Source organism: Sarcophilus harrisii, chromosome 5, assembly GCF_902635505.1.
Source record: "Sarcophilus harrisii chromosome 5, mSarHar1.11, whole genome shotgun sequence".
Classification (NCBI taxonomy): Eukaryota; Metazoa; Chordata; class Mammalia; order Dasyuromorphia; family Dasyuridae; genus Sarcophilus; species Sarcophilus harrisii.
The window spans coordinates 152,280,769-152,300,603 of record NC_045430.1 but is presented as its reverse complement, the minus strand read 5'-3'; the positions used below and the strand labels follow the sequence as shown (position 1 = coordinate 152,300,603).

The following is a 19,835-nucleotide window of genomic DNA, read 5'->3' as shown; positions in this document are numbered from 1 at the left end:
ATTATCAAAGGAAAACATCTTGTGTAACAGTTGGTGGAAGCAAATTAAGCTAAGGACTGAAATAATCAAATATTGTTTGTAGGAACTGAAGACTGACTAATATCTAAAACTATGCAACAAATAAGTAGATTTCATTCCTTTTCTTAAATGTAGCTTATTTAACTTATAACTGGTGCTTAATATGCCAGTATACTTTACAGCTTGACAAAGTGCTTTCCTTCTCAAATATAAGCCAATTGTCAACATGCCTTATACATGACAACTAATGACTATGGCAGGTTAATATGGCACATACAAGTTCCTACCATAGGATTTGGAGAATGATGCTCCTTAAAATGAATATATAACCCAATTCATTGTAATTTTTTTCAATTTGAGATTCTATTAAATGAATTTCTATTTATAAAAATATCAGCCTACTCTTTGATGCACAAATGCTTACTATTTTCAGTTTTACTTCTTTACTTATATTCCTAAAGTTATTTTCCCTCTTAAATCATACCAATAGTTTACTTAAAAAAAAAGTCTCCCTATTTCCTTTTACTAGTATTTTACTACATGACATGTTGAATAGCTATAAAGGAAAATAAGCAGAAACTATAAATACTAGATAGATAGATGTGAAATGATGTTATTGAAGATATATTTATAATGTATTTTCACTAATTTCCCAGGGCAGATATCTAGGTATTAGATAATTCAGCATTCTTCATCAACTTATAGTATAAATGAAGGAAATTATTTACTTTTATAAAGAAATTGTCTAAAATATTTTATTATATACTTTTTAATGAGGCATGAAATGAAAAAGTCAATTATAAGATGTATCCCTATGTATCTTAAAGAAATGAGTATGTTTGACATAAATATTCTTACTTTAAAAAGTATTATGGATTGGTTGTCTCTGATTTTACCAGAATTTATCTGTATATTATTAGCTAAGTCACAGATTATGGGAAATGGATTTGGTCATCAAAAAGACCTTTTCCATAACTCCTAAACCTAGTACCTATAACTGCAAAGGGGGATTCCTAAAAAAAGCAACTGTTTCATGCAGGCTGTTGAATTTGATTTCAAATGGGGATATATATATATATATATATATATATATATATATATATATATAACTTTTTCTGTGACTTCATTATCTCTGTATAAGGTATGTCTTCAGATTGTCATTTCCCTTTTTTGAAAGTTTTATTTTGAAAATTACTCTTCATCCTGAAGTCTTGGCTCCAGTGAGCCAAAATGTGATCATTCTAAGTAAAAATGCCTTGAAGAGCCTTATTTACAGAGAACAACAATAGATCACTGGCACAGGCTGGATATTGTGGCTACAGGTATGTAGGTCTGTCCTAAATCAAGCATTACCCAAAATAGTCAATTGGGTAAATTTTTAATAAAGTTCCCAATTGAGTTTTGTTCATAGTTGTTTATTCTTTAATAGAAATTAAAATCTATACTTTTCTAAATAAAAGGACTTTTCCCAAATATGATGTAATTTGAGAAATAAAAGTAATAAACAATATTTTAATAATTGAAATCTTTTACTCTGATTAATCATATTCATATATTAGTAAGATGTATACATAGTAAATTAACACTACGTAGTTATATGTGTCACAACTTCTGATCTTAATAAACATAGTAGGATTATACTTCAGTGAAAATGACTATTTTAATCTTGATGAAACATTCCATTAACTTCAGAGAAATAGCTGCAATTAAAAATATAAAGCAGAAGTTACATTTTTTGGTAAAAATAATATTTCATCATAAGCATTCATACTTAGTCATGGACAGGAGCAGACAGACCCCTTTGGTAACTTGATAAATTCTTTGTATGCCTTTGCTGAATAATGCATAAATGTATAAATAAAAATACATAGGATTACAAAGCAAAGAAATTACCTGGAATATATAGGAAAACAGTTGTCAAAGTATTTTTTAAGTTTGTGGACTCCAGGTTAAAAACCTTTGATATAAAGGAAGTTAATTTTTATGGTTTGGAATAAATAATGAGTAAAAGTGATAGCAATTATTAGTTTAATAGTGATAAAAAAATTTTTAAAAATTGGTTAGCAATAAGTACTAAGTAACATCATTTGGCTAGTTGCTAAATTAAATTGACAAGTACTAATGATGGAGACTATAGAAATAAGCAAAATATGTAACCTCTGACAATTAATATAGGCCTCAATATTAAAATTCAATTTCAATAACAATTTATTAAGTATCTAATATATATCCAGTGCTGCATTAGCCAGTGGGAATTTAGAGATAAAATCAGGACAGATCCTACATTCAAACATCTTTTTCTACTGGAAAGAAATAGTCTTAATGGAGATAAGTGAAATGTTTAGATATGGATATAGCTGCAAATATTTGTATATATGTAAGGAAAGGAAATACAAATGCTAAATTAATATACTATCCTTCAGGCCAGTGATACTGGCCTCTTGTTTATCAGACAAGCTATTAGCTCTGGGAATTTTCACACTCTATCCCTCATCCCTGAAATATACTCAAACCCTCCTCATCTCTATCTCTTGTCTTCTCTGGCTTCCTTCCCATCATACATAAAATCCCACTTTCCACAGGAAAATCTTCTTAGATTCTCTTAATTCTAATACTTACTTTCTGTGGATTATTTCCTATTTTTCTTGTGTGTAATTTATTCGTACATAGTTGCTAGCATGTTGTCTCTGCTCATTGAATTTATAGCTCCTTGAGAACAGGGATTATCTTTCTTTATATTCTCAGTGTTTAGCACAGTGCCTAGCACATAACAGGTAATTAGAAATATTTATTGGATGACATTATATGCTATACTAAATGTAAACTATTCTATGATTTTTTGTAAAAAAAAAATAGCAATTAAGCTTTTTTTAAAAAAAAAACTGATAATTAAACTTTATTATATAGTGACTTTCAATACACAACAGCCTTCTGTTATCCCTTTATTCAAATTTGTTCTATTCAAGGATGACTTCTATTTCTATATCTATAGTGAATGATCCATGGTCCCTGAACCATAGATCAAAAAACTCTTTTTTAACTTTTTTCCTATGTTTTATCTTGCTGAACAGATAGTTCACTCATTTATTAATCTATTTACTTATTCACTTAGCCAATCTGATGGTACGACTTTTACCTTTTGATTTAAAAGAGGAAGAATAAGAGATAATCAGAAGTGAAGTTTTTTTAAATGTGCATCTGCAAAAGGACTAACTTTCCTATGTGTGATTTCTAATCTATACTGATATAACCATATACAAATATAGCTGTATGTTTGTATTTGACAATGTTCAACTATGATTGCCAAAATGACTTAATGAAAACTGAGTTTTCTCATATGTAATTGTAGAAAGTTCATTTCATTTTTGATGAAAATAAATTAATCCAGGCAGAGATATGAAATGTATTCCCCTAAGCAATGGTGCTTTTTACCTTCATCCCTGAAGTATTTGAACAAGGTAATGAAATATTTTTTTAATCTTCATATCTAATTATGAATCTGTTGATCAGTTTGGTTAAGTGTGTAAAAATTGCCCACATTTAGCTGATTTAATTCACTTTTTATATAGCTTTAGAACTTATAAAAACTTGGATATTTTTAAAAATTCATAGCAAATTCAATAAAACATCAATAAAGTTGAATGAAATAGCTCAAGTGGTTTGAATTATTTTACTAGATGCATTTTTCCTGGTTCCTAGCAACTCACTGAGTCTGCCTTTTTTGGTACTTAGGTAGCATGATGGTTAGCATAACAATTGAATTTTCATATTCCTCTCTACTAGTAATATCTCTTGGATTTGCATCAGGGGCAGTTTAGGAAAATGTAAGTGAATTAACTTGAGATAAGGAGTCTTTACCTTGTCAGCAATCTTCATCATCTTTGGATAAATTAAATATTCAAAAAGATTAGGCTTGAAATCAGCTTAAGAATGTTTATTCTTATTGGCAGCAAGGGTCAAGTGGTCTGCTTTTTCTACTTCAAGAGAGGCTTTTAACTTCTTTCTGGTTCTTCTGAGATAATGTAGTATACTTCTGAATTTAATCCCAAGGTTTGAATTAATACATTGCTACTATATAATTTACTCTCATGGAGGAAGCTGTCTAAACATAAAAAACGATTATGGCTGGTTAGCCTAAAAAGATAAATGATAACCTTTAAAATATAAATAAATGAACTTTGAGTTAAAATCTGCTGAATCCCTTTGGTGCAGGCTGCCAAGATTGAGATAATCGTCATCTTAAAGTTAACTTTCAGATTTTGTTGTAGTTGATTTAGTAAGTCCTTTAGTTTCCAGAGTCATTTATGTTTTATGACTTCATATTTTATGAATGAAGCATAAAAATGCTTGAAAAAACTGCATGAGTTTTAAGCGTGCATGTGTAATCAGAAAATCTTGACAGGTAAGGCTGATTTTTTGTCAGTAGTGTGTCTTGCAAACAATTTTTTACTCTTTCTTCTTTCTTCTTTTCTCTGCTAACGGATATTCAGAAATCCATTTTGCAACTTCTCCTGCTATGCATACTAGCCGTCCAACATTCTATAAGGGTACTGTGAGCTTCTTTTTCATTACAAATATGGTAGGGATAGCTACAAAACCTCTTTTCTGTGTAGCTGGCATTAAAGGGTTGAAGTAGACACAAGGAAAAGTTGCATTATACTAAATCAATCTATATTGTAATTCAGTACATTTCCTAGGACTAACCATCTGAATATGTCAGTTTGTGTTATTCAGGATCTTTGTGATCAAATTCATAGATTGAGTTCTATGTTTTTCTATATTAGTGAAGGAGATTTAATTGTTAATCTACTTATTAATTTTGTAATATGACAATCAGTATAGTTTTCTAATGATTTCATTTTTCAACAGACTAGGAAACATATTAGGAAAATTACATTCTAATACTAAATTCCAAACTTAAATATATTTTAGAAGTTTCAAAAAATAGAACCTTGTTTCATGCCTGTATATTTAGAGCAGCGATTTAATATTTTGTTTGTGTTTTCTGTCATGTATTTAGTTCGACCAGTTAATCCAAGGATCCGAAATGTTACCGCGGCTGCCGCTGAAACCTATGCCAACATCAGTTGGGAATATGAGGGACCAGATCATGTCCACTTTTATGTTGAATATGGTGTAGCAGGGAGTAAGGAACCATTCATTCACTGATTGTAACTTCTAAAAAGATTTAAAGATATTTTAGTCATTAAATATCAAATGCCATTACAATGGTACTTTAAAATCCACTTGGTTTGTAGTATCTAGAAATATTTAATTTATGGAATGACCTAGTTATTAAAATATAAGTGTGTTTTGAGCCATCAGATTACATATTTGATTTATAAATAGAAAATCCTTTACACTTCTTAATGCTGTTAAAAGTAAGTGATATAATTAATTTCTATTTTAGTAGGTTCTCTATTAATTAGGTGAAACAGTGGGTGGACCACTAGATTTGGAGTCAGGACAATCTGATTCTGCTTCAATTTCTTCAACCATGTGGAAATAAAAATTTGTTGTAAATGAGATATTCCAAAATATTTTGTAAACTTTCAAATGCTATCTAAAATGATAGCTCTACTATTGCCATTAGGGCACCAGATCTCAATATTTGGCACAAAAAGTTAAATCTAAACTCCATTCAATTCAATTCAATGTATTTTTTATTAGATGCCTACTGTGCAGAAGGCATTGTGCCACTAGGTAGAGATATAAAATGAAAAAGAATACAGTCCCTGCCCTCCAGGAGCTTATATACCAGTAGGAAAGATAGGATTTATGTGGAAATAATATAAATCACATTTAAAATATTATAAATGCATAGTAGAGGTTAGAGCAAATTTTCAGAAGGAATTATTCCTAGTTATGGAAGAAGAGAAAAATTATGGTAAAAGAAATATTATTGAATGAAATATCTTGTTAACAAATACAATAGTGTGTAGTAGATAAAGAAAAGAGGTTGATTTAATTGGGCAGAATAGCAGAATCCAAACAACTGATTTAAATTCAGTTATTCTTTCATATTCCAATTGCCAATTAAAAACTCAATAGAATAAAAAATTTGAAGAACTGAACAATTATTATTTTGGAGAGCCATCCAATAGATTTCAATGAGATTGTATTCCTAAATAGGCATTTTAGAAAAAAAAAAACACCCTTTTAATTTTAAGCCATTTATAATGTTCTCCTAGGAAACCAGTATTTATACAGTTTTTCTTACTGTTTAGCTTACAATAATAGAATTCTTTTAGTAATTAGATCTCTAAGAAGTAATATAGCTTTATGGAAAAAAGTTTGGCCTTAGAGTTAGAAAGACCTTAAGTTTGACATGATACATGCTTGTTTCATATGACCTTAGGCAAATCACTTAACTTATATTCCAAGTTGTATTCTACCAATATAAATTGCATAAAAGCTATTGATTTGTATTGATAAATAAAGTTCCTTGCCTGGAACGCTTTACCCTAGTTAAATCACAGGTTCTTTTTTAAAGTGGTTTCCATTTTAAGAAAAATCTTTACAGAAAATTCTCTAACTCATAAAACAAATAAACTTGGGGCATTTATTTACTTAACAGAAAGAGTGGCCACAGACTTCTCTGAAATAACTAGTTCTCTAGGGCATTTAAAATTTGCTTCAATTTTTTTTACACATCTGTTAAACACATAGAGATTATATAAAGCAAGGGATACAGAAATAATTTTATTTAATGTCGATAAAGTGTAAAATGTATCATATACAGTCTTTCAATTCAAGCAATTTCTTTTGAGTTGTTTAAATTCACTGAAAAAAAACACCTGATGCATAAAACAGGGTAATTATTTTCAGCAAGATAATTAGTGTTCTTGATGTTCCATTCATTAAAGTGTTTGCCTTCAGCACTGGGCTTAAATCCTATCTTTCTGAAACAGGTAGATCATAAAATGCTATAGTTCTATATACTAGGGGTTCACCATTAGCCTGTTAGTTTTTTTGTCCTTTTTAGATATATGAAATGACTCCTAGAAGCTTAAAATATTCAAATTTATTGTTTTTTGAAAAATTTCCATAGGCAAAGAAGAATGGAGAAAAGAAATTGTAAATGGTTCTCGGAGCTTCTTTGGGTTAAAGGGTCTCCTGCCAGGAACATCTTACAAAGTTCGAGTTGGTGCTGAGGGGGACTCAGGTTTTGTGAGTTCTGAGGATGTATTTGAGACAGGTCCAGGTGAGGTGCCCATCATGTAAGTTGGGCTCGTATTCAGAAATCAGAAAAAGTAAATTGTTGTTGTTATTTGTCCTTCATTTTCAAAGAGGACCATGACATTAGAAAGATGATGTCATGACTTGCAAATGAATTGTATTTAAGTGAGGCAGAATTGGACAGTTTCACTCCTTCCTCCTGAACTATCTGGGTCCAGTGGCAATATATAGATCAGGGCAACTGGAGATAGACCTGGATCCAGTGGGAGACTTTGGCCTTTTTAAGCTAAGATCTTTCTCGGGTCTCAGTTTGTATGAGGCAAAACACATTTAGTGATTAAAGGGTAGGTAAGAAATGAAACAAAAAATGATCTTTTACCTAGTTATAAAAAAATCAAGCTGGGAGGGGAGGAATACTCAGGGTTTCTGGTCAGGACAGAAACAGTTGATATTTACATTCACTCTGGGTTGTTGGAACTCAAACAATGACCAATATAGACTTGGGTTGGAATCTATAGTTGACCAATCATTAAAGAGTAATTTGAGTTAAGGGAGTCTATTTTAAAAAGAAATGTAGTCATAAATTCCACAATACCTTGTGAAGTTTCGGCAATCAGAATATTCTTTGGGGCAGAGTACCCATGGGTAAGGCTATGATTCCCTATTTGAACAGAGGGAGATACGAAAAGAAGGAAGGAAGGAACGAAGGAATGAAGGGGGGAAAGAGGAAAAGGAGGGAGGGAAAGAGGAAAAGGATGGAGAGAAATAGGAAAGGAAGAAGAGAGGGAGGAAAGGAAGGAGGGAGGGAGGAAGGAAGAGAAGGAAGGAAGGAAGAGAGGGCAGGGAAAGAGAAGGAGAAGGAGAAAGAGAGAGAGGAAATGAAGGAGGGAGGGAGGAAGAAAAGGAAGTAGGGAGGGAGGGAGGAAGGAAGAAGAAAGAAAGGAAGGAAGAATGGAAGGGAGGATAGCAGGAAGGAAGGAAGGAAGGAAGTAGGAAGGAGGGAGGGAGAAAGGGAAGGAGAAAAGAAGGGAGAAAGGGAAGAAGGGAAGGAGGGAAGGAGGGAGGGAGGAGCAGGCTGTATTGCTTAATTAGAACTGGTCAGCTGGGTCCCCAGTAGGGCAGCTACTGCTAATCGTAGGGCGTTGTTTGTCCTTCATTCTCTAAGAGGTCTATGACTTTGGGAAGATGATGTCATGACTTGCAAGTGAATTAGATTTAAGTGATGCAGGACTATGCAAAGTCACCCCACTCACTCTCTCATTCTGAGCCATCTGGATTCGGTGGCAATATGTAGAAAAAGCAAATACTCAAAAAATAAAGCAAAGTCAGTGAAATCATGTTTGGTTTGAAAGTACTTTCTCTATAAACCTTGGTTTCCTCAGTATTTTAGTAATTTAAATTACAAATAACCACATCATACAGCAGAGGTTAATATATCATCATGCTATTGATTTTTAAGAATAGAGAAAAAACACTGGTCTTGAAGTCATAAATACTAGTTCTAGGTCCAATTATGCTATTAATTAGCTGTGTAACTTTGAAGAAATCATTTTAAGCTCTCTGGGGTTTAGTTTCCGAATAAAAAAGTTATCTTTAAGACAGCTTTCCATAATTCTACATACAAAATGTCTGCATTTATTCATGAAAATGAAAATGCATTTTCTGCTCCTTTAAAACAAAAACTATTGTTACATCTGTGATGTTTTGCATTACGTTCAATCACAGCTTGTTAGTCCTGAAAAAAATTTTCATTCTAAGCACATGACCCATACAGCTTCTTTGTTTTTTAAAAAAGCTCAAATCTTTTTTATTTAAATATTATGATTTTAAAAAATACTTTCTAAATTTAGAAAGTACACTTCAATATGTGAGATAAAAAGCCAATAATGATATATTAACATTAGTATTTTTTTACTTTCTTAAAATCATGTTTTATCATATTTCATGTATTTTACATGAAAATATGACTCCATTCTTCTAGAAAAGCATTGAATAAATCTTGGAATGGGGATATTCATGCAATATTTATAGTCCTCATTCATAATTTTTTTTTTGTCTTTGCATCCATGGCAACTGAGCTTAGAAGGACATGAATGGAAGAATGATTTAGAAAATGCTTTTTGGATTGTATTGATTGGTCCCTATCATAAGGATTCAATTTAATCAATTTAAATATGTAAGTTTGTGCTGTCACCTGAAAACAAAATGCTTGAGACTTCTGACCCTAAGCATATTGTCAAGGGGACAACACAATGCAACATATACTAGGATTCCTCTGTGCAGGGTACTCTGCTTGACTCTATGGGAGATGCAAATTTTAGATAAGGCATGATCTCTACCTCAAGGACTTGTATTATATTAGTAGAATAAGAAACTATCACAGATGGCTGTATTATACAATAATCCATGATAAATCCACTAGGGAGTCATAAATCAAAAGTGTTTTGTAAGGTCTGAGTCAGAAAGTCATAACTGACCTAGGATATCAGGAGAAATTTCATGAAGGAAATGGCATTTGAGTTGTGGACTCACTACAAATAGATTCTAATCCCTAGTTTACTCATTAACAAACCAGCTTTTAGGATTTTAAACTGATCACCCGGGATTATAAAGAAAGTTGAAAATTCACTACATTAACCAGAATCAGTCTAGTCTACAAGGTTCAAGTGTGAAATTTATAGGATTGTAACTACAAGACAAGGGTTATAGAATTTGTATATTTTCTCATCCCTGCAATTTATCAGCTCCAACTTCCACAGTAAGACTTTCTCACAACAGCTGATTCCATGGTGTGGGTAACTGAGCAATATTTTTAAACATATCATCAAGGTGATATTGTATCTTCTATTTAAAAAAATGTTTTAAAAAACACCTTTAAATTAAAAATATCTTATAAATACCCAAGCAAAATTAAAGAGAAATAGTATTTGGAGTAAGATTTTTTAAAATACTGCACTAAAATATATTTTAGAAATTTCTCTCTCTTGAATTAATTTTTATCCATTCTTCTCTGTGTTAATTCTACTCTGGTATTTCAGACACAGCTAGGTGTTGCACTGGGTAGAATCCTGGGCCTGGATTAAGGAAGGTCTCAATTCAAATCCAACCTCAGACACTTACCGATTGAGCAAGTCACTTAACTTCTGTATGCCTCAGTTTCCTCATCTGTTAAATGTGGATAATAATAGCATCTATTTCTCAGGGTTTTTTTGAGGATCAAATGGGATAATAATTGTAAAGTACTTAACACAGTGCCTGGCACATAGTAAGTACTATAGAAATAGCTATTATTATCATTACTTTAAGGATGAAAAAAAAAAAAAAAAAAAAAAGCCTGCAAAGGTTTTTCTTTTACTTAAGTTCCACCAAGATCTCTGAGCTATGCTTTGAGGCATAGAGAAATCAAGACTTGTCATGACAGTTTACCTTCCTGGCTAACTACTTAATTTTTTTTTGCATGATCTAAAACTTGATTTGTATAAAATCTGTCAGTTTCAGGGGATTATTCTCAAAAACCATTGTATTCTCTTTGATAGTCTTCTATCCTGTGTGGCCTTTATATACAAAAATAACCTTTTAACTTTTTAAAATTTGATTTTCCTTTATTGCCTAAGAGGAAGAGAAAGAGAAAAAGGGAGGAAAAAGGAAAGGCTTCAGATAATTTTGTGTTATTTGACATTTATTCTTTGTCTATGTATCCACAAAATAATAATAATAATAATAATAATAATAATAATAACATGAATACCTTAGCCAAAAAGAAATTTAAATTATTCATCAAATTCTGCCTCCTTTTTTTCATTAATTAACATTGAAAGCTTTTAAAAATCAAATCAGGCCCCCTGTCATTTAATTTTTGATTTGAACTAAAAACTGTTTTGTTTTTCTTTCCAAAAAATTTAATCTATTTGGCTGTGATGTTGTACAGAAAGTTATATGGTGGTTTCCTCAAATAGCATATGGATCAAGTAGTTATTAATTACCCTTAGTCCATTTTATATTGCACTTTTTCTTCAATCCATGCTTTCCAAGTTTTTTCTGTAGTTCTTATGCAAGCTAAAACCGAAGCACTCACAAAGCCTTTTTCTTCATGACAAAATTACTGCCCAAATAATCCTTCTGTTGCTTGTGACCATACCAAAAATCGAGACCCTCATGATATATGATGATGGTCCTGTAGAAGGATGAGAGAGTAGAAGATTTTCTTTATTGCATATTGTTTAATCTCATACTTTAGATATATTTCTTTTCCACAGTAATAATACAGTATGTGAGGTAATAATATTATTACAAAGAAAAATTTCTAGAAACTAACTCTTAAATGAATTCTTTACAACCCTTTCCACATACACAGCAATGTGGCAAAACATCTGAACGGTGTTTGGTCTAGACTTCTGACATACAGACCAGGTACAGCTACAAAATTCTATAAAGGAGCAAGTACATCTCCTCAGAGTCAAATGTTGAGTTCCTTTGTTCCCTTTCGGGAAAACAGAGAAAGAAAGGATAAAATAGGATGAAAGAATTCAAAACGATAAGAATAAAGCTGTGGGTGTCAGAGGAGATCTAAGAAAGGCTTCAGTTCTAGGCCTGAATTTTCAACTAATGACTCATGTGACTTTGGTCAAATTATTTAACCCTTCAGAAGATTGGACTGAATGATTTTAAGATTACTTCTAGCTTGATTTTGTTCCATTCTTCTTTTTCCACCCCCTGTTCCCAGCTAGCTTCTTACCCCTGCCATTTTGCAGAGCTGTGTAAAACTCTGATATGAAACTCATTTCCAAGATTATGTGGTAGCCTGGATCTCTGGTAAAATTAGCCTATTTACCAGTGTATCAGCAGGGAATATTAATATATAGCAGGTTTAGAAAAAAAACTGCAGAAACAGAATCCCAACTCTAGATCCATGTAAAATTTTGAACCTTCTAACTCTGCTTTTGTCCTTGTATCATAAATTGAATCTCTGCCATGGAATTAATGCTTTAATTCTCACATAGTAGGAGTAAAATTTTCACTCAGAAACCCCATGAGGGAAGATGAAATATAACCTTCCCCCAAATAAATTAGCTAAATGAAAGATATATATCTGATATCTTCCCTACAGTAAGTAAGAATTCCCCTGATGATGGTGAAAAAAAAATCCATGGTTGGAGTTTCTGTGTAAAACTAGAGAGAACAAAATATTTTTGCTTAAAGGAAATAGCAGAAATTTAGAATATGTCTCTTAAAGTAATGTTGGATTTAAGAGCTCCCCCTACTTGATGTAAAATCAGACAAATACAAAAAGCTGCATGGGCTCTCACTTTATTTTTGTCCCATTGAACTTTTTGATGCACCCATCTTTCTATCATAATCACCTGTTTTGCTTGCTCTTCATTAAATATGATTACATAGTATAGTAATATCATATTGAAACTTCTATCGTTCAGCATATGTGCAAAAATGCAAAACTTCAGGGAACACCATTTTTGTGTGTCCCACTTTTGCATTTAATGAGCAATACCATGTAGAAAATTTAGGTTCGTTTCTCAAACTCTGTTGATGTCATATATCACATACCATCTCCAAACCTATCAAAAACCAGTGTGCCTTCCCTCCTCTTGGTAGAGAGATAGACTATAGGCGTTGAATGAATGATGTGTACACTGATAGACATGGTTGCTTTCTCGGTTTTCTGACTGGTTTTGGTTATTATTAAAAGAAAAAGTTTCACTGAGGGGTGATGCTAAAAATAAAAAGTATCATCAATAATTTTAAAGTATGTTAGTCTAATCTCTACTGTAACAGACCCATTGGAAGGGAATTCATTCTTTTTCAATCCAATAGGCTTGTATTTAGTTCCTTCTGATTTTAAGAATCTTGGCCAGATGCTAGCAATAAAAATACAAAAAAAAATTCATATATATATTTAAACTCTTTGAGGGCAGGAATTTATATGTATTACTTATAATGATGTTATATAATATATTTATATCTAATAAATTGCTTATATTAAATATAATTACATTTATTATTTTATTATTTCCTGTGTCTATTTCTATCCATATATGTATGTGTGTATCTGTAGATATAAATATCCCTGTCTACAAGGAGCTTAAATTCAACTGGGAGTAAATACAGATCCTTGGATGAAAAACCTCCATCTCAGTAACAGGACCAGGGTGTAAAACAAATAACTTTTTTCCATTCAGCTATTTCTTAGCTAGTTGAAGACTCTATCCTTCTGTCACGTTTATTGCATTGGATGGTGTGGATAGATAGATAGATAGATGGATGGATGGATGGATGGGTAGATAGATAGATAGACAGATAAGATATACATAATGATTTATAGATAGAGTGCCAGGCCTGAAATCAGGAAGATTCATCTTCCTAAGTTCAAAAATCTGATTTCAGACATTTATTAGCTGTGTGATCCCATATTAGAAGATATTTCTTTTCAGAATAATCAAGCATTTTGCCTTGCAAAGCGCTAGAATAATTAATTGAAGTGTGTGCCTTTTTTGAAATTTGGGACCAATTATAAAAAGAAGGATTTACATGGTTTAAACAGGACAGTAGAAGTAAATAAGTAGAGATTGAGAGATACTAGGTCCTCAAGGAGAAGAACAGAATCAGGTGAGGGGGGAAAGCAGAGGACAGGGAAATCATGGGATATTTACCATCATGTGGCAAATCTGATGTACTTTTGCTTTTGAGTAATGGAGGTACCATACTTCAAAAGTACCACAGTAGATTTTAGTTGAGCATTTAAATGACTTGTATCCATATCCTTTACATTAGTGATCGCATGTATTTGAGCACCAGATGGTACTTTAAATTATCCTAATTGTCATTGCCTGGGCACCTATTTGTGTTATTTGAGCTTCAGTGAGCAGATGGCTAGCTAGAGATCCCTACTTGTGATGCAAGCCAAATTCCCCTCTGACCAAATGTGGATCCTGGGTGGCGAGGAGGATAAGTATACTGGTATTTGATTTGTAATACAATAAAAATAATTTCATTTCTGACTTTGTTTCCTAAAGGACATTTCTTTTGTTCTATCAATCATAATTCACTTCAGACATTGTTTTCCCCATCATTTTGTATAAAGGAGGACAGGAAATCAAACTTTCAACATGTTGTTAAATCAAGGCCAAATTATGTTTGTCAGAGCAGAATTTTCTGCATTATCCTGCAAACCACAGATTATGTATGGAAGCTGACCATGCCTGGTCCATTCAACACAAATTAAATAAAAATCTTGACACAGCTATTTTTATGAGGCCAGAAGAAGACATCTCCTTCTCTCTGAGTAGTTTCTGTCAGGAAGAGGAGTGATTGTGTATTCCTTTTAAAAAACAAATTGATATCAGTTTATGTTCATTCAAATTCATTTATTTGTTTATGGGAATGTCAAATTAATAATTGATGCTATGGTTTTTTCCATTCCTCCTTTGAAATGACACATTACACTAGCCACATTAATCTAAGTTTTCATGGGAGATTGAACAATGATCAACTAAGTAAAAAATACTGTATTCTTTTAATGTGGATCATAGCCTGATTTTATTTAAAAAAAAACAATTCTTGCCAGAATTCATCCAGTCCAAATGAAATCTGTATCTTTCAAAATAGCTACGGGGGAGGACTACCCCCCTTGTTTACAATACATGGAATTCCCATTCCTTCTTTGAAATGACACATTAAACTAGACACATTAACCTAGGTTTTCATGGGAGATTGAACAATGATCAATTAAGTCAAAAGTACTGTATTACTTTTAAATGGTTCATAGCTTGGTTTTATTTTTTAAAAATTTGCCAGAATTCATCCAATCCAAATAAAATCTGATCATTCAAAATAGCTACCTGGGAGGACTACTCCCCAGTAGTGTTGTCCTTGTTCACACCGCATGGAATTTCTCCTTTAAAATTACATTCAGAATTCACAGAAGTGTTTTGTATATTCTCATTGTTTGTGACTTTTCATCCTTTGATTGGGGTTTTTCTTTTTTTTTATGATCAAAAGTAATGCTAGGAATAATGTCAACCTGTATTATGAAGTTGAACAGTCAAAAAAATATATAAAGGGAAATAAAGGTGGTAGATATTAACCTCCTACTTCCCAAATTTCTATTGACTTCCTGTAAGGAGATCAGTGAGCAAAGTCTTCTTTGCACAGCTTGTGCCTTTCTAGTGACTGTTTTCAGATAAAAATGAAGTGTGAGAGTGAAAAGATTTATTTTCTTGAATGGTTTATAATGGTTTCTGAAGGTAAAAAAGAAAAATATTTTCTGTAGCAACACTGGAATAATTTCATATCTTCCAAAGGTACTTTGTTGAACAGTACCCACTTGAAGATATAATAAGATCTGGTATGTTTATTTAAAAATCAGTCTCAATACCTGGTGTCATCCTACTTTAGTCATATATTTCTCTTAAAACATGGAAGGCATTTTTTACATTGTTTTGAGAATGTGCTGAAACTGAGAAAAGATGATTATACAGAAGTTGAGGAATAAAGTTTTTTAAAAACCTCAAATGTTATTAGTACTCAATCTCTATTTGGAAAACTTACATTTTAAATATGAATGAAGACATAATAAGTATAATAAATAATCAAATTGCTCTTGAATATTGCATTCTTCTGGCTTTATACTATGAAGTTTTATTAAATAATATAAATGTTAATGCTATAAAAACTCATGCAAATAAATTATTTTATCATTACCAAGTTTTGGGGTTTTTTTTCCTAATCTCTGCTCCTTTTCTTTCATTTCCCAGCAATGGCAAGCCGGCAAGTGGACATTGCTACTCAAGGCTGGTTCATTGGTCTGATGTGTGCTGTTGCTCTTCTCATATTGATTTTGTTGATCGTTTGCTTCATCAGAAGAAACAAAGGTGGTAAATATCCAGGTAAAATATGATATACATGTTGCTAATCTCTAGTTGCATTATTATGCAAACTACAGTTTGCTGATTGTAAAGGCCTAGTGCCTCTGTCCTCCTAAAGTCAATATTATAAAACCTTTTCTTTTGACCCAATCTACATAATAACAATAGAAATATTTTCAAGAGAAAGAACATATTTTTGTGGGTAGGCCTATCTCTATTCAAAAGAATGTCAATGGTTACATCTTCTACTGCTCTGAATAACTATGAAGTTTTAAGAAGCAGCCTGGAATGGTTGTCTGGATCCTTGCTATCAAAAGAAGAACAGTATTTATATAATCTCTTGAGATAACAGTTGTTTGTTTTTCTTTGTGTAATATTCTAATCAACCATCCCTGTAACTTCCCTGACCAAAAAAACTATAGCATAGTAGATGGCATAATATATTTGGAATCAAAATGATGTTTTGTCAAAACTCATATATTTTCAAATTTCATAATTTTAATCAAGGTTACATAACCTTTCTTGGCCTCTATTCATCTGCCATAGAATGGTAGGGGTAACTAGAATAGATGGCTTCTAAGGTCTTTTCCAGCTCTAAATCTAAAATCTTCCCTGGCCACCATTCCACATTTTGTGGAGCCTCTTGAGGCCAAGGACTGGCTTGTTTTTTTTTTTTTTTAATTTGTTAATTTTAATTTTAAATTTGTAAATTTTTTAAATTTATCTTTTAATTTAATAAATGCTTAGCATAGTTCCTGGATAGCAAGCACTTAATAAATGTTTTTGCATCCATCCATTCAAGTCCTGCTTTTTATAGTGAAAGATGGCCTTGCATTCTTAACTGCTATGCTAGTTTGCAGGTCCTAAGAAACTGGAAAGATTTTGAGATAAATGAAAAACCTAAGAGACAGAATTTTAGAGTAATAAATAATCAACTTATTAACTAGGATATCAAATTATTGAGAAATAGATTATCTCAGTGGTCTCCCTCAGAAACCAAAATTAAAACCATGGAAATCCCAGAATGCTTAAATACCTTTGGAAAAGGAGTTGCCCCAAGAAGTGAAAATCAATCCTGATTAGTGAACAATTGATGAGGGAGTGGAGATATTAATGAGGAGATGGGCTAAGTCTTCAGTTCTTCCTGCTGAAAATGTGACTTGATCATGAGACTCAGCTACCTCCAGCAATCTGGATGAAGGAATCCATCTCTGCCCAGAGCACTCTGATTTTTTCTATAGTATATTGGGTCACTCTAAATTCTAATGGAGGTTTCCAAAGAGAGGAACTTATTTCCTAAAGACAAAGATTCACCTAGATTAGATCTTGTAGTCGTGTGGGATCCCACCCAAGATCACAAAGTTTGTACTGGGAAGATTTGGACAAACTTATCTATCAGCAGTATCCTTCAGAGACCTACTCAGGGAGCTGCAAGGACTGGTCCTTGAATGAAGAAATAGAAAAGGAAAAACCCCAATTCTAATTTAATAATTAGTTATTAACATAATAGAAAAATAATCATTTCTCTCCATTTCAAATATGGTTTTGATGAAGGACCATATCTGGATGCTGAGGACCATCCCAGAAGAACTCAGAAGCTTATTACCAAAGAGCCATTTCCCCATATGGATTTTTTCTGGTTATATCAACTTATAAAAATGGTCTGCATCACAACTATGATGTAGTTGTCATCTACATTGGGAGAGAGAATAATTTTGCCAATGAAATTACAAATCACATGTGATAGCCTTAATGGTTTGAAGGACCCTACATTTTTCTCCAAAGTTAAATGAGACTTATGTGGTCAAATCTCCAAAATGGTCAGTCTTTAAATGTGAACTTTTATCCTGGTGACAGGATATGAAAAAAGGCTAAACATAAACCCAGCAGAAACCTTAAATGTTTTCCTTCATTTTGAAATATAAGGAATGTAAGTAAGCCTTCCATATTGAGTGAAATCTTTTCACAAAGAGCCAAATGTTCAGATGTCACCAAGTGTTCATTTTTTAAAGATCTCTCACAATTTCTGAGAAATAGAAGTATACTTACTGCCAACTGTGATATACCTTGAAAATCTACTACATCCTAAAAATAATTATGATGATTACACTGGGAAATCAAAAGTATTAAAATGACTAAAAATCTTGAACAAGGAATGCCAGCACTAAAGGTTAATGATGCCATTTTGAATGTTTTAGTCAAAGAAAAAGAAGATGCACATGCTGATCCAGAAATTCAGCCTATGAAGGAAGATGATGGAACTTTTGGAGAATACAGGTTAGTACCTACTATGCATTTTTATTCTTATATTTTCTGTCAGTCAGGCATTCTATTTAGTACCCACAAAAGAAAATTTTTCTTTGCCTAGAAAGTTTCCTTCTTAACATTTGGTACTTTTCTCAAATATCAAGTATAAATTTAGTTCGGACAACGTATAAATTCCAAGTCACTTACTGTTAAAAAGTATTTCTGCTCTTTGTGAAATGTTTTTGTTTTTTATAGAGGCTTGGAGATAGGGTATTGATGGAAGACATAGCTTCATAGATATGCATTGATATTGCTCCAAATTTCTGTGAGCTATTTGACACTGTATGTACCCAGAGACTTGTGACCCTGTCCTGCCTTCCCACTTCCTTGGAGTTAAAGGCTTATTTTTTTATAGTATGAGGGATAAAAGCACTACATTTAGAAAGCCCCTTTTCAATATAAGGTGTTTCTCTCTCCCTTTCTACTATCCTTTGAAATGGAAATGGCCAAGAATACAGTTCTGAAAATTGAACACCTGATAGCCATGATTACACAGGCTAATTCACTGTTCCCTCTCATTTTCTCCATGTTCCTCCATGCACCTGGTATGTAAATGTTCCCTTTATACATACTTAGCAACTTAATGAGAAAAAAAGGAATAATATTCATGGTAATCGAGAATATTCTTGTCTTCCCTCCTGGAAGAATAACTATACCCAAATGTCTTTAGTTTATAAAGTTTAATTTTTTTAAATGCTGTTTCTTGCCAAATGGATGTAAATATTCATTTGTAAGAATTTTTATCTCAATAAGATATGAATTTTGGCCTTAAATGAAAACCCCAGAAATAATTTACACTTTTAAAAAAGTATTTGATTCATATTAAAGGAATATACATATTATAGCTGTAGTGGAAAAATGGGGTTTTTCCCCCTGAAAAGACTTTGTATAGTAAGATCTTTTTCCAAGAACATTTCTAAATTGGTGAGTAAAAGTTAAGATTTAAAAGAGGGGAAGAAACACTATGATTAGGCTACAAAATTGACTTAGAGGAGTAATTAAGATATCATAGTCAATGTTTCTCCCAAAGCACCAGTACTGCCTTCTACACAGACTCCAAGCAATACCCACTGTAATTCTCTATTTTGCTTTATTCTCCAGTGTCATATAATGCCATAGACAATATTATGTGGCCTTTGCTATTTTGGTTTTTTTTTTTAAGGGCAAGAGGCTTTTAAGTATACCTGGCAAAATTTGTCTGATTTTTGGTTTTGGATTTTTGTTTTTGTTTTTGCCAATGGGTAAATAAGAATCTTTGAATTAACTTGTGTTTATTAAATGCCCACTATGTGCCAGGTACTGTGCTAAATGCTAGGGATACAAGTAGAAAAGAAATCATCCTTATTCTTAAGGAACTTAATAATAATCATAAAAAGTCCTTCAAATATAAAGCTGGAAAATGGCACAATGGTCATTTGTCAAACTAAACCTTTAGCCAATATAGAAAGAGCC

The 19,835-nt window shown here is 32.2% G+C and overlaps 1 protein-coding gene across 39 annotated transcripts in view; it reads left to right on the top strand.

Annotated features, from left to right (window-relative positions):
* The window catches only part of NRCAM (neuronal cell adhesion molecule), a 315,510-nt gene that overhangs the window by 285,144 nt on the left and 10,531 nt on the right, over positions 1 to 19,835 (top strand). For 21 of the 39 annotated variants that reach the window (XM_031938798.1, XM_031938797.1, XM_031938782.1 and 18 more), the window contains 2 exons: positions 15,966 to 16,097; positions 18,275 to 18,353. In XM_031938798.1, coding sequence (XP_031794658.1) covers positions 15,966 to 16,097; positions 18,275 to 18,353 — 211 coding nt within the window. Of the gene's footprint in view, positions 1 to 4,508; positions 4,566 to 5,038; positions 5,165 to 7,069; positions 7,223 to 15,965; positions 16,098 to 18,274; positions 18,354 to 19,835 lie in introns of all 39 variants that reach the window. The other 18 variants (XM_031938769.1, XM_031938804.1, XM_031938768.1 and 15 more) reach the window with 1 other exon arrangement.